Below are 16007 nucleotides of genomic sequence, written 5' to 3'. Positions count from 1 at the left end.
ATAAAAGTGACAAACACTAAAACAGTAAAAAAAAAAAAAAAAAAAGATATTAATAAATGTGTAATAATGTATTTTATTTCAATATTCATAAACATTAACGTTGTCATTTAAAAAGAAAATGCTATTAAAAAGTAAAAAAAAATTTAAGTCGATAAAAGTGATTAAAAGTGAGATATTAATAAATGTGTAATAATTTTATTACTATGGCAACTAAAACATGTCCTTTGCGCATGCGTGGGGAGAAGTCTTTTTTTAGGGGTGTTCGGCAGGGAACTCTTACCGCGACCAGTACCAAGGGGCGCTTATGCCAACGGATACTTAAATCGGTACTCATTGGGCGTTGAGTTCCATGGCGACCAGAAAAAAAAAAAAAAAAAACAAGCGCCGTTCCCTTCCTGACGTTGCCGTAGTAACTAAACGATTATTAATGTCTCACTTTTACAGACATTTTTTAAATGACTGTTTTTATCGGCAGCATTCAACATTACTCGTTTTTCGAACCGAATAAACATTTTACATTAAACAAAACGAAGGTGAAAAATTCCAAAAATCATTTAAGTACCTATTTTTATTCAAGAAAACCAAAATTTACTGTTTCAATGAGGGTGAAAAAAAGCGTTTAACGAATCCGTGGACAAGGGGAGACAATCCTAATGCACGTCAAAACCATCATCGATTACCTCTCTTTATGTTCTCTAGTAAAACATGGTTTCGTCTGTCACTTATCTGTACAAAAAAAAAAAAAACTACTTGATCAATCTTTGGAATATAAAATCATTCCCTGACAAGTAGGTAACAATAAGTTTCATTTGTTTCTCGTTATAAGTGCCAATCTGAAGGACCAAGTTTTTCGTCAGTATTCTACATTGGCTAAACTTTTTGTGGTCTCCCGATTTATTGGAGGGACCTTATGTTTTCAGTGACGTCTGTGCGTCCGTTAGTCTGAACGATTGCCAGATAACCGTCCATTAGTTTTTCCTGAAATTTTGCCACAAATTCCATTTCATTAAATAGATGTGCACAGTAAAAAAAAAAAAAAAAAAAAATTTTTAGCAAAAATTCCTGTTGCATCCCCAGGGGCTGAAGAGGTTAAAAATGACATGTGTTGCCCCATAACTTTTGATCCATCTATTAGATTTTTCTGAAACTTGGCCAAAATGTGGAGCCCATTGTTCTTATTTTAAATCCAGTATGGGTGTGGGTGACTCTAGCAAAATTCTGGTTTGCATCCCTGGGGACTTTTAGTGCTAAAAATGCCCCTTTTTGTGGCTCTTTAAATTTTTTTATCTTTCTCAACAAAAACTTGATATGCTTGATTATATAGTGTTATTTCATGGTGATCGACTCCAGTATACATGTGTTAAGGCCTGAAACTACACCATTATCCATTTACATTGGGATTCGGCATATCTAGGGGGCTCACAAGAGGTCAAAATGGCTAAAAAATGACACTTGCCCCATAGCGTTTGATCTATTCATTAGATTTTCCTGAAACTTCGTGAAAATGAGACCATTGTTAATATAAATTCAGTATGGGTGACCCTGGCAAAATTCTGGTTCTCATCGCTCAGACTTTTAGGGCTAAAAAAAACATGCCTTTTTGGAGCTCTTTTTTTTTTTTTTTCATATTACTCAAAAACTTTATATGTATGTCTATATAGTGGTTTTTCCATGGTGCTGAATTCAAATATACATATCTTAAGGCGTAAACCTGCACCGTTTGTCCATTTTCACTGGGATCCGACGTCCCCAGGAGCTCAAGGGGTCACAAATGCCCCCAAATTGGAAAAAACACTTTTTGCCTCATCCATTAAATTTTTTTTTTTTTTTTTTTTAAATGAACAGATTTTATTTATTCCTTATAAAAAAAAAAAAAAAAAAAAAAAAAAAACTTTGTTCAAGTTCTGCATGGGTGTGTTTACTTCCCTTTACTTCATAGTGAATGCCCTGAAACGGTCCCCTTCAGCACTTCTGCATGTCAGTAACATGAGGCGAATGTGTATGTTTTAGTTTCAAAAACCGCCGACAGATGTCACTTGTCAGCCAAAGACCAGGCGTTGATAACTCTTCCTTTTCTAAAAGTGCGTGCAAACGAAAATTATTTTGCTACATTTTTATAAAATCTTTCTGTACAAAATTCTTTAACCTCATATTTCATGTTTATAAAATTCTATTTTCTTACAAACAAAAATTATATTTTGATATGTTTATACAATCTTACTGTGAAAAAAAAAAAAAACTTTAAAAAGAAAAAACAAAAAAAATTCTTAAAACCCTAAATGTTTCATGTTTAAATTTAAATTCCACCTACAGAGATCCCTAGAAGTAAAAGAAAAAAAAAAGCCTTCTACTCCAATAGTTTCTTCCCCCAGAACTGCTAGACTTTAGAACTCCGTTCCGGGATTCTGTTTTCCAAACGGTACTGACATGCAGAAGTTCAGCGTTATGTGAACAGATATCTTGCTGCTCAACTCCCTAGATAGTATTCTTACTTGTGTCCCTTATAATAGCCCCGTACATTTTTAAGGGTCAGGGAGGATGGAAAGACCGAGGTGAGAGTACTGACCAAATCTCCACTGGAAGTGTGCAGTTCAAATCTGGTACCTTGGAGGCATTTTGTCACCCAAACCCCAAGAAACACCAATGGCCGATGCCAATGAGAAATCAGTGACAACGGCTGTTGCGATAACATGCAATCATCTGCACAAGTGGTCAAAATGTGGGAAACACTGGAAATCTGTCACTTGGTCTCCAGGGAACACCACAGGTTACTGCCAGTGAGCATGAGCAAATCACTGATGGCTTGTGAGACAACTATACGCTACACATTTTGATGAAAAAAAAAATAGACATAGACCAAAAAACCAAAACTTTAAATATAATTTCTGTATTTAAAGTAATAGTTATTTAAATATTTCAACATATCATCTTGTGGAGAAAATCCAGCTTCCCAATAAGGGGATAGGAACAAAAATAATCTCAGTCATGAAAGATTTCTCCTCCACCGATCGAAGACAGAAAAGGTAAAGTGTAGCATCAAAACAGATACTACACTGATCTTGTTCCGAAGGCCAAAAATATTTGTTTAATGTTTCTTTAATTGTTTGTTCCCTAAATTCATAATTCAGTTTTATCAGTATTAAATTGTATATTGCTTTAAAATTACTTAATTTTACATAATGTTTATATTTTATATTGAATAAAGTTCAGTTTAAGTAATCGAACTGTGTTCCTTTTTCTTTTTAATGTTTTACTCTTTTTCAAATGGCCCTCATATAGTACTAACAGTATGACAAATCTTACCTACATTGCCTGCAGACATTTTTCAGTTAACAGGCCTTCTTCTTACTCTCGGTGGCCGTGTAGAAACTCGCCCAATAAATGTCATTGTGACTCAAAGATTGTTTCTTGGCTCAGTGGTTCTAGGATCTTCATTTGACACTAGCATGGGTATCTGGCGTTGCCTGGGTTGACATGAAGTTCCATTTGGAACACACCGGTATACTAATCATTTTCATGGGCAACGGATACCCCCACAATAATTCAAAAATAAAAGAACGGATAAAAACATGTAAATGTAATCGCCCCCACCCCCCCAAAAAAGTACGTGATACCCTATCTACCAGATATTTTGGCAGAAGGGATACAAAGAAGAAACTATTAAATAAAATAATTAAAAATAAATTCTTACAACTTTTGTTTCAATAAAAATAGCAGCGTGCGATCGCAAAAAAAAAAAAAAAAAAAAAAAAATTAACCCAGTAGACAGAACCCATAAAAATAAATGAAAATCTACCAAAAAATTAATTCCAAAAACAATTAAATGAAATTTTTTCGTTATTTTGTTTCTAATTGTAATCCTCCCAAGATCTCCCAAAATTGAATGTTATATTCTGGGGTTCGTTTTGTTTATGAAATTGTTAGGTGAAAGTACAGAATGGTCTCATAAAATTAAATTTATCGTTATTTTATGTTTCAAATGTAATTCCCTCCAAATTGTATTGAATACAATGAATAATACAACTTTTTATATCTCTAACTACTGATTTCTGCAAAATTCTAATGCGATTTTCGTATTCAGCATAGTTGAAAACCTTTAACAGTCGTAATTTTAAAGAAAAATTGTAGAGGTGGACCTAATCTAAAAAAAATTATCAAAATTATTTGTTGTAATTATTTATTTATTTAGTTATTTTTTATTTTATTTTATTTTTTCTTTTAAACTATGATGCACAATTGCTAAAAAGAATTGTTGCGACCAGTGTTTTTTCGGTGTCATGGACGGATTGGACGGTATGACGTCTGGAAATAACTGGATGTTTCCGGTAGGGGAAAAAAAACAACATTCTAGCCGTCACCACCTTGCAACATACGTACACAAAACGAAGAAACGCGCACACGGACACAAACACAACTCGCTCACAAAATGCAATAATTACGATCAAATTGACACCCTCTCTCTCTCTGTCTCTCTCTCTCTCTGTCTCTGTCTCTCTCTCTGTGTCTCTGTCTCTGTCTCTCTCTCTGTCTCTGTCTAAAATTGAATATAAATGAAAACAAAAACCTACACCAAGATCAAACGCAAATTTCTAGAGTAAAATTTTATGAGGAATCCAAATGGTGGCATTTGTTTTATATCATTTCTTTTTAATATTGTGGGGTCTGCGTTCACACCGGACAGCTATAAAAAAAAAAAAAAATGGCGTTTTGCTTTCTTTTTATTTATAACGAGCTGTACCTACCTCGCGTTGCCCGGGAATCGTTTTATTTTATTTTAATTAGGCTTTTTTTTCCTTTTTTTTTTCTATAAGATTTTGAAAGTTTCATTAAGGTATGACATGGCCATTAAATTATTAGGCAATGTATAACGTGTGTAGCCATGAAAGAACGCGAGAAAAACATTTGTTCACGTATTGAAAATAGTTTTATATTGTTTCGTTAAATATTAATTTATATTATTATTAATGAACATTATTAAATGAGGAATCATTTCGAGGTTCGTTTTTAGATAAACATGACATCCGGTCAAATTCGGTGGCCATTTTGTTTTACTTTGGCTTCTTAATAACATAACATTGACACTTTTTAGGTGATATTTTTTTTTTCAAATTTTCTGATTAGAAAACTTTCTGAATTTATTTGAAATGGTCTTTCTGGCAGCCACCTAAATTAAAAAAAAAAAAAAAAGCTAAATTTTCTCTAATCAGTGTAACCCAGTTAACCAAAGTTCATCAATTGAAATATTTCCAATCTTTCTCACCAAACTATTTTTCTAATATAAAATCAAATGAACATTGACCATATAATACATGTATAAACAACTTTCAATGAAGTATAATTCATATAAATGAACAGAGCAGGTTTGAATAAGATTTTCTTGATCCTTGAAACTCATGGCTCTTAATCAACTCTTCTACTTCAATGTCCCAGCTAATGAACCCCCCTTGGTTTTACAAGAACTCTAAAAACTATTTACGAACATTCTGTTTCCCTATTAATGTAAACCTTCCAATTTTAAGCATATGTAAATTCTTTTTGTGAACACATTCCTTCTATTTTGGTTTTGTTTACCGTATGAAAATGTTTCTCGTTTTTCTCGCATTTGAATATAAAACCTGCAAACCTTTTTCACTAAAAATATTTCTCTGAATCCGGCTCATCCCCAAAATACTTCTCCCATTACAAAACACCTTAAAGTAACACCCCCAAAACTGGTGACCGAAATTTCATGTTTTTAATCTGCCCTCGTAAAGAGGCAAGCTAATAGGAACAATAAAAATGAGAATAGTTTGATAATACAAATAATAGATCATTTTTCTAAGGATTTAGTTTAGAAAATGTCTGTTAATTAGCAAGAATACTTCGCTCTGACTATAAAGTATTGTTTGTGAAGAGGTTTTGCTTTTTATTCGATTATAATCTGCATTTTTGGCATTTTTTTCTCTTTACTTGGACACCATTGTTAAGAGATGGGCGGACCTCTTGGCCAACGAGCGTTTTGATCTCAATGATTTCACGTTGCCTTCCTTGCGCGGGAACAAAGATCAAAGATCAAAGTGTAGTATCTGTTCCGGCAGATGCTGCACTTAAGATAATTTGTACCAGTCAATGGAGGGGAAACCCTCTATACTGGGACAATTATTATTTTTGGTAACCAGAGTGACCCCTTTTAGGGGAGCTGGTTTTTACCTCACATTAAAAACGGCCTTGTGCCTAATTTGCTCAGTGGGGGAGCAAATAAATACCATCTCAATGATTTCACGTGGACATTTTTTTACTATGAATTCATCCAACTCCATCTTTGAATTTGCCACAATCATGCAACAAGTTCCGAAAATATAACTTTAAAATGCTAGAATATTCCAATGTTTAGGGATATTGAAATTCAAAATATAATGACAAGACTAATGCATTTTTTTTTTTTAAATAAATATTTAAAATGCTTCAAATGTTCGACTTCGTCAACGTCTGAGAACCGTGCAAAACGATAACACAGCACGTGACGAAAAAAAAATGTCTAAATTTTCCTGTTGAAAACTCTTCATGAGTTGAAAATTTAATGAATTTTAAATAAATAAATATTTATTAAAAAAAAAGTATTCTGCATTTGTCTGATCTTTTCACATTTATAGCTTGAATATTATAAACGCAGTACTTTCAATAAGTTTCCAGACTTTTTTTTTCGTATGGGCACTTTTATTGATAGTACACCCATTAAGTTCTAATCACCTTCAAAGTAATCTCCCCCAGCTGCAATGCACTTGTTGTACTGTTCCAACAACTTCTGTACAGCCCCATTGAAGAGCTCTTGAGTGAGCATGTCGATGACCCTCGTCACAACCGCTTTCATCGCCTCAATTGTCTTATAACAACAGCCTCTAAGGTTTTCCTTGAGCTTAGGGAGTAACCAAAAGTCACAAGGAAGCAAGGTCTGGACTATAGGGAAGATTAGGAACTGTCTTGACGCTCATCTTGGTCAAATAGTTTGTGACAAGGATGGAGCACCCTTGGGACAAACTTTGTGCAAATCTTCTGCATCTTCAGTTCCTCGTGAATAATTGTGTGTACATTTCCCACACTGATATCAAACTGTGCACTTGTCTCTATAAACACACGACAGTCCTTATGAATGAAATTCCTTATTTTGCCAATCAACTCTGACGTTCTGACTTCCTTACTCATCCCACGTCTCATCATCCCTCACAGACTCTCTGCCTTCCTTGAATCTCTTATGCCACTCAAACTGATGCTCGATTCATGCAACGTGGTCCAAAAGGAGTCTGAAGCATTCCATACGTTTCTGTGGCATTTTGTTTCAAGTTTAAAACATAATTTCATTGCACATTGTTCTTCTAAAGTGTCCTCACGTCCAGATTGCATTTTTGAAATTCACCAGCTTTGAAAATTTAAAATAGGGTGTATTTCAATTTCTGCTATAGCTGTTTATTTGAACCTAAAATCATGAAAATTGGTCAGTCATCTCATAAAATGTATAGCAATATCATACTGAATTTCCAAGAGTCTACGACAATTTCAAATTCTGTACAAAAAAGTCTGGAAACTTATTGAAGGTACCTCGTATATATAACTTCATTTACAAAAATTCAATCCGTTAATGGGTTTCATTTTTAAACAATCTACTTGAGCCTGCTCTCGGTCTACAAAACCAGTTGAACATCTGGTAAAATTTCCTGATATTGGCATATTTGTTTTGAAAAGTGACATTTGTTCTTGTCCATTACATTAAAAAACAAATCCATCCATTCAGCGTGGGGGCAGCCAAGATTGAACTTGCTACACGAGTTGTAGTGTAGTTCAACTCTTGTCGGTAGCTGAATACTTGATGCTTCGCCGGGGCTATCAAAGGTATTTTTTATTGTGACGCCATCACTAGATCGGGTGCCTACCACGGTTTAAGAGTCGCATCTACCCTCGATAGAAGGATAGACCGTGCTAGTTTCTCAGCCTGGTATTTTACCTCGTGGTACATACAGCGCCATGCCTTTCCAAATGGTCACCCATCGAGTACTGGCCAGGCTCAATGTTGCTTAACTTTGATCTTGCGAGAACCGGTGTGTCAACATGATTGATCCATATAAAAAAAAAAAAGAAAGAAACCTATGATGTGCATATCCGTGACGAAGCTAAAAATATCATATTCCAAAAATTACGTAACTTGATTAGGAGTTTTATTTAAAAAAACAAAAAAACATTTGTAAGTGATTAATTGAAATTCCTAGGCATTACGATATAAATCCTGAAAATTTGAATGATTGTTGAGTTATCTCCCTATGTTTTTTGGAAATTATTTTTCAAATGACGGGTGATACACTTCTCTTTAGTTACTCATAAATTTGAGTTTCTTATTTAAATATAAAACTACTTGATCAATTTTTGTGATTTTTGGAATATATTTTCCTGTCTTCACGGGTACGTACATCATTTTACTTTATTTTTTTTTATTTTTATTTTTTTTAATATAAGAGGAATTCTGGGCAAAGATCGAACGTTTTATTAATTAACTGTTATTTGTTGTTATCTGAAACTGATTTGCATATTGGTTTTGAAAAAGGACATTCTATTGACTATAAAATTGACTTCTATTTCTAAACGAATAAAATTAAATTTTAAATTAAAAAGTAAATGTATTGTAAGACCACGTGGTCCTCCACTTGACAAAATCAAAAAAGTATCTCCAATCTAATAGATGCCACACTTATCGGCCACTTTGTGACTGAGGCAACGTGTTGGGTAACACTTGTTTGGGGTTAAAAAAAAAAAAAAAAAAAAAAAATACTCGGCTAATGTGACATACGTTATCATAATTCCCCTCCTCCTACTATTCTTTGTCTTATTCGACCTTCCTGCCACCATTTAAAATATTCAATATGTAAGCAAACAAGCAAGCAAGAATTTAAATATTAAACAGTTGAATAAAACGAGATTGAGATATTTTATTCAATACATTTTTCCAAACATTTTTTTTTTTTTTTTTTTTTTTTTTTTTTTTTTTTTTAGCGGGGTAGTCTAGAATAGCCAACTAAACAAAAAGCTTAAACAAAAAAAAAAAAAAAAAAAAAAAGAAACGGACAACAAATAAATGTTACCAAAGGCAAGCTGAGTTACTTTTCTATTTTAAGTTTTTAATTAAAAATAAAGGCAGTGTAAAACCTGTTGTATGATAAAAAACAAAGCAAAATGGTAATCAAATTCGATCCATAGTTAAACTTCGATAATCGCTCAAAAATCGAAAATTAAACAAAATACTGGTAGAACATTGCATTTTCACACGAGTGATGACATTTATTGAATGTGTTGTCAGTATTTTTGTTTGATTTTTAATTTTTGAACGATTATCGAGGCTCCGTTCTAATTTGACCACCATTTTGTTTTTCATTATAACTATGCAGGCTTTATACTACCTTTATTTTTTAATAAAAAAATGTGCTTTAAAATAAGTTAAAACACAATTTATCGAGGTAGGTATAAGAGTAACTTATCTTGCCTTTGGTAACAATTATTTGTTGCAGGTTTCCCCCCCCCCTTTTTTTTTTGTTTTATATATATATAAATTTTTTTTGGATGGTGAATTTAACAGCTGAGATTTCCTACGGTCTTACGAATGATCTTTCCTTTGCAGCAGACATCAAACATGGCGTCGTATTGGCGGGAAGCGCAACACGCTGGTTGAATGCCGGTTCGATTCAAAAGTTGAAAACCACAGCAAATCTTCTGACGAGACGTGTAATATTGGGAACCACATTTTGCTAAAATTTAGAGAGAGAAAAAAAGACAAACATTTCGAATGGTTTCAATAAATTCCGTGTAAAATTGAATCATGTTAAAAACTGATTTAACTTTTTAGTGCTTTTTGATGGTTACATCCCATGTGAAATGGTGACATCTTCCCTGGCTTTTGTAGCGGCCATTTTTGTTGACGATAGCGATTTTAAGTATTACCAAGACCACACCGACAATTAGTACAGGGTGGTTCAATTAAAAGTAGCTCGATCTCTCTAATCTTTCTCTTACCGACCAACTGACACCACAAGACAAGATGTAATTCTTTTTCCAACAAGATGGCGCTACATACCACACGTCTCACAGATCATTGATACGAGTTCATGACATGTTTACGGAATAGAGAACAATAAGCCAAGGGTTATGGCCACCACGTTCTCCGGACTTGTCATCAGGTGATTTTTATCTTTGGGGGACTTTAAAACAAAAAGCTTGGATCAAGTAAAGATTAGGTACCCCGTAGCAGAAGACAGATTGTCGAACATTTCAAGTGGCACCGGTTGTTCGACCTTGACATTGCCGTTAGTTGTTAATAACAAACATGGTCGAATGTTCGTGAGCATAATTTTTAAAAATATATTTACAAAACTTTTTAAGATTTAAAAGAAAAAATATATTTACAAGACATTTTCTTAAATATTGAATATTTACAAAACTTAAGGATTAAAAAAAAAAAAAAACTTTTTTCTAAACTTTTTGTTGTAACAAAACGAACGTAAATTTAAAATCTATTAAAATAAATGGGTGTCTTTCGAATAAGTTTTTTTTTTTTTTTTTTTTTAATATATTTACAGAACTTTAATAAAACTAATAATAATAATAAAAATAAAAACTTAAAAGAATGAACTATATTAATTACAAAACATTAGAAACTGAAACTTTTGGACGCTAAACTAACTTGCACTTAATTTGTCTTTATGGAGAAGTAAGCAAACAGCAAGTTGTTGTTTTTTTTTGGGGGGGGGGTTAATGAAAATTATAAAAAGATTTGTATCTTGTGATACTACACTTCGTCTTTATAAAAATAAAAGTTATAAAAGATATGTGAATAAAATTTTTTTTTTTTTTAAATCTCGATTTTTTTTATACTCGTAATTTTATTATGCATAAAATTGCCTTGGTCTAAAAGGATTTCTCCTTCACTGACCACCAACATACATTGCACTTTAAATAAATATTGAATTGTATTAAAAACGCACAAAGAAAGATTTAAAAAAAAAAAAAAAAAATCACTGTACATAAAAAATAATCTTAGCCGCAAAAATCCGAACAAGTAAGTTATTTTATATTTGTTTCTGCCATTAAAAAGTTTGGTTATAATAATTTTATTTTATTTTATTTTTTTTTAAATTATGTATTTTTTAATTGACATTATCCGAAATTCTCAGTTATAACGTCGGTTTATTTATTTATTTGGTATTATTTTAAGACCTGCCCCAGCGTAGTATAAACACCCCAACTACCTCATATTAAGAACGGCTTTTGAGGTTGGGTGTTTATTCCGAAAGCTGTTCTTAACATAGGGAGATTGGAGTGTTTATAATATGCTGGGGCACGTCGTAAAAATTTACCATTGTCGTGATAATTTATCATTATTAGTTTTATTAAAACGTTCTGTAAATATATAAAAAGAACGCACTCAGAAAGACACCCATTTATTTTAATATATTTTGTTTAAATACGTTCGTTTTATTACTTAAATTAAAACTTTTTGCGTAAATAGAAAATTGTGTTTTTTTTTTTAACCTTAAAAGTTTTAATATTTAATATTAAAGAAAATGTCTTGTAAATATTTTTTTTTCTTTGAAATCTTTAAAAAGTTTTGTAAATATATTTTTAAAAAATCTTTCTCGCGAACATTCGAACATGTTTGCTATTTGACGTGTTTACAAACAACCAACGGCAATGTCAAGGTCGAACAACCGGTGCCACTTGAAATGTTCGACAATATTTGTCTTCTGCTACGGGGTATCTAATCTTTACTTGATCCAAAAGTTTGTGCAAATAATTCTCACAATCTAGACCAACTAAAGGAGGACATTACCAACGCTATTAGGAGAATCACCAGAGAAGATCTACAGGCAGTATCTGCAAACGTTGTTAAACTTGCCCAGAAATGCATGGATGTCAACCGGGAGCACTTCCAGCATTTATTTATAACACTACAGATAATTTAAATAAAAGAATGTTCATCCTCTCTACTACAATTTATGGGCTACTTTTAAGTGGGCCACCCTGTATAAATTGGGTATCAAAGTTCTTATTATACCAATGAAAAAAAAAATAAACGATATATATATATATACTAGCATGGGTGCCCGGCGTTGCCCGGGTATTTGGTGTATGTTGAGCAAAAAAAAAAAAAAAAAAACGGTCAATTTTTTAAAATTTAACCCCTATTATGACTCCTTAAAATTTATTGTTTTGGGCTCAAATCAAGTTATTAAGGTAGATCCATGTCCAAGGAACCTACATCTAAAATTTCAAGTGTTTATACCCAAAATTGTCGGAGGATTTTGGTAGAGTTCTCAAAGGTCAAATCGTTGAACTTTGACCCCCTTAACAGCCAAATTTCTGACCGAAAACCCGATCACACAGATTTTCCCAAATCTCAGTACCCTGTATATCAAATTTCGAGTCTGTAGACTGAAAATTGACAGAGGTATTGCGTAGGGAAATGTACACACACACAGATGCGTTCACTTACATATATATATATATATATATATATATATATACTAGCATTTCAGCCCGGTGTTGCTCGGGTGTTTGGATGTGTATGTTGAGCCAAAAAAAAAAAAAAAAAGTGGTAGTAGGAAGGCAGGCTCGAACCCGTACGGCAAAGGAGGAAAAGAACGGGGTAAAACCTAACGTTTATGCTGTTACGACCACCGCCAAACCGGAAGCAACATTTTTTTTTAAAATTAAGGCTAGACAATCTAAAGGAGAGGATAACTTTCAAAAATATCGGCGAAAAAAGTGACCCCCCTGTAGAAAAGTGCCTAGTTGAAGGGGAAGATATTAATGTTTTTAGCCAATTTTTCAGTATTTGTCGTATGAAGGGTCGAACTTTAAAAAAATACTGATCTTGGTAAAATCCGTCGCCTCTATTGAAAGTTTAAGGTAGACATGCAAACAGACATACATACATACATTTATATATTGGTAACTAAAAATTTTCGACCCAAACTGATGAAAAAGCTTGCCCTATCTCTGAATACTCTTTATGTAAAATTTCAAATATTTAGACCAGAAATTGTCTGAGTAATTTGGAAGAGACTGCAGAGGTCAATTTTTTGAAAACTTTGACCCCTATTATGACACCTTAAAATTTATTGTTTTGGGCTCAAACTAAGTTATTAAGTTAGATCCATGTCCAAGGAACCTATATCTAAAATTTCAAGTGCATAGACTCAATTGTCGGAGGAGTTTGGTAGAGTTCTCAAAGGTCAAATCGTTGAACTTTGACCCTCCGTAATCGCCAAATTTCTGGCCAAAAACCGATCACATCGATTTTCCCAAATCTCAGTACCCTGTATATCAAATTTCGAATCTGTAGACTAAAAATTGACAGTTATTGCGTAGGGAAATCTACACAGACACACACACATACATACATACATACACACACACACACGTTCAGTTATATATAAAACTTACTTTTAAATACAACTGGTGTCCGTAATAATGATTTAAAATACATTAAATTAAATTAAATTATAAATCTATATATTTACAAAAGTGAAATTGTGTGTTTGTGTGTGTACATTTCCCTACCAAACTACCCTGTCAATTTTCGGTCTACAGACTCGAAATTTGACATAAGGAGTATTGAGATTTGGGAAAATCTTTTTAATCGGTTTTCGTCCAGAAATTTGGCTGTCAAGGAGTCAAAGTTCAACGATTTGACCTTTGAAAACTCTACCAAACTCCTCTACCAATTTTGGATCTAAACACTTGAAATTTTAGATGTGGGTTACTTGGACATGGATCAAACTTTTTAATTTGATTTGAGCCCAAAACAATAAATGTTAAGGGGTCAACGTTTTAAAAAAATTGACTATTATAGAAAACTGATCACATATGATGATAGAAGATGTATCGAGACACAGGAATGGGTATGTTTGATCTGGCATAATGATGATTCATTAAAATTGTGGGGTCTGCGTACGTGCCTGATCCACAAAGTATGGAAATAAAAAAATTAAAACAAAAACAAAACGTTTACAAGTATTTTTGATATAGATGTACACAATAATACTTTGATAAGTATGTTTTAACTTAAATAGGGATGGTATAATAAAATTGTGGGGTCTGCGTTCGCGCCTGGCCTCCATAGAATGGAAATAGGCACAAACTTTAATAAAGACTTTTCAAATCTATCTGCGTAAGTATACTTTGATAATTATGTTTCAGTTTGAAGGAATATGGTATAATAAAATCATGGGGTGTTCGTTTGCACCTGACCTCCATAGAATGGAAATATGTCACAAAGTTTAACAAGGTTTTTTAATTATAATTATAAAAAAGTGTGGCCGTTTGTAAGCTTTTCACAAAAACATTTAGAGAAATTCATGAATAAAAAAACTAAAATGATGTCTTACCAAATCGTCTTCCGGATTTCAGTTTGGTTATTGTTGTTGTTGGTGGTGGTGTCGTTGTAGTAGTGGTGGTGGTGCTGGTGAAATTGGTTTGGCTCACAACACTGACCACGATGCAGGTCACTACAATGGATAAAAGAAAGATTTTCATTCTTTTCCTTGGGACGAAACCAGGCTGGAAAATACGTTTTTATGAACTTTTGTCTGACCAGAAGGAGAGATCGACTGACGAGAAGACTCCCCTAGAGAATATGCCATGTCATGTTCTCTGATATTTAGGAGGGACGGGTTTTGTTTGGAAAGTTTTTTTATGGACGAGGTGGGGGCAGTTTCGAGCCGTTACGTACTGTTTGGACTTTTTTCTGAAGACATTGACATTAGAGACCTGTTAGCTTTCAAGGAACAAATACGAACATTCATATGCACACACACACACACACACACACACACACACACACACACACATACGCATATACACACGCATACACACACACACAAACAAATACATACACACACACACTCTCTCTCTCTCTTTCTCTCTCTCACACACGCATACACACGCACACATACACTCTCTCTCTCACACATACACACACACACACACACACACACGCACCTCAACATGAAAGGTAGCAATGCAATGCATAAACGCTCACATTTTATAAGCACAACCACTTGAAAAAACACTCAAAGCTAAACAACCATTGAATCTGGTGTAAATATTTTTTAGAATGTTGTTTGAACATTGCTTCTTCGAAACAAAAATGCCCCTTTGTCATGAAATGAAATACCAAGGATTACAAAAGGTCAATAAATGTATACATTTGTGCGTGCGTGTGCGTGTGTGTGTGTGTGTTCATCCGTCAGTCCAACTTTTTTTTTTAAATGATGTAATAAAATACATTGCGAAATTTGTCTTATTTCGAAATATCACTAAATTAGTATTTAAGTTACATTTTTTCTAGAAAACTACTGGCCAGATCTAAATGAAATTTTGCATGGACCTTTATTATGATAAAGTGCAACGAACTAAGTATTATGATATCCAGTCTATGCACCATGAGAGATTAATAAAAATTAATATTCAAGCTCCACTTTTCCTCAGAGATTACTGACCCGATCTGAGTGAAATTTTGGTATAGGCCATTGTTATGATAAGGTGCAACGAACTAAGTATTACAGTATCTGCATAAAGCACTCATTCTAAATCAACAGGCTATAACTTTTGCCCGTTTTTAACAGGAAAAACGTGTATTTTTATAATAATTTAGTTCAATTAATAATTTAATGAGCAAATCATGCCTTAATATTTAAATTTCCAAATCCTATTTAAAAAATAAATACAACTAGCATCCAACACAAAGTTAGATCACTGTAAAACTGCACTCCTGTGCACGTTTTACAAGTACTTCCACAGAATGAGCTCAGATGGGCTCATTGGACTTGTACCCAACCTGCACATACATTTTTTACTCGGCCCATCCGAGTAAAAGTTAAATAATAATAATAAAAAAACAAAAAAACAAAGAAAAATTAAATTAAAAAGTTGCCCGGGCAACGCCAGTAGTTATATCTTGGGGTAAAAATTTAAATACAACCTCACAT

General features: G+C 33.2%; 1 protein-coding gene across 1 annotated transcript; it reads right to left on the bottom strand.

Moving 5' to 3' along the window:
• Nucleotides 1-9065: 9065 nt before the first annotated feature.
• Nucleotides 9066-14847, bottom strand: LOC145252411 (uncharacterized). The gene is made up of 2 exons (XM_080111800.1): nt 14406-14847; nt 9066-9767 (listed from the first exon to the last, which is right to left on the bottom strand). Exons 1-2 carry the CDS (start codon nt 14551-14553, stop codon nt 9592-9594), a joined length of 324 nt encoding a protein of 107 aa, XP_079967926.1. The 5' UTR covers nt 14554-14847; the 3' UTR covers nt 9066-9591.
• Nucleotides 14848-16007: the final 1160 nt, after the last annotated feature.

Source organism: Euprymna scolopes, chromosome 29, assembly GCF_053919585.1.
Source record: "Euprymna scolopes isolate OS-2025 chromosome 29, ASM5391958v1, whole genome shotgun sequence".
In the NCBI taxonomy this organism is placed as follows: domain Eukaryota; kingdom Metazoa; phylum Mollusca; class Cephalopoda; order Sepiida; family Sepiolidae; genus Euprymna; species Euprymna scolopes.
Note: the sequence above shows the minus strand (reverse complement) of the source record. Positions and strands in the feature narration are given on the sequence as shown.

Coding starts and splice junctions, on each gene's coding strand:
- LOC145252411 (XM_080111800.1), bottom strand. CDS start 14,553: ATGAAAATCTTTCTTTTATCCATTGTAGTGACCTGCATCGTGGTCAGT. Junction 9,768..14,405: donor GAAATCCGGAAGACGATTTG/GTAAGACATCAT, acceptor TCTAAATTTTAG/CAAAATGTGGTTCCCAATAT.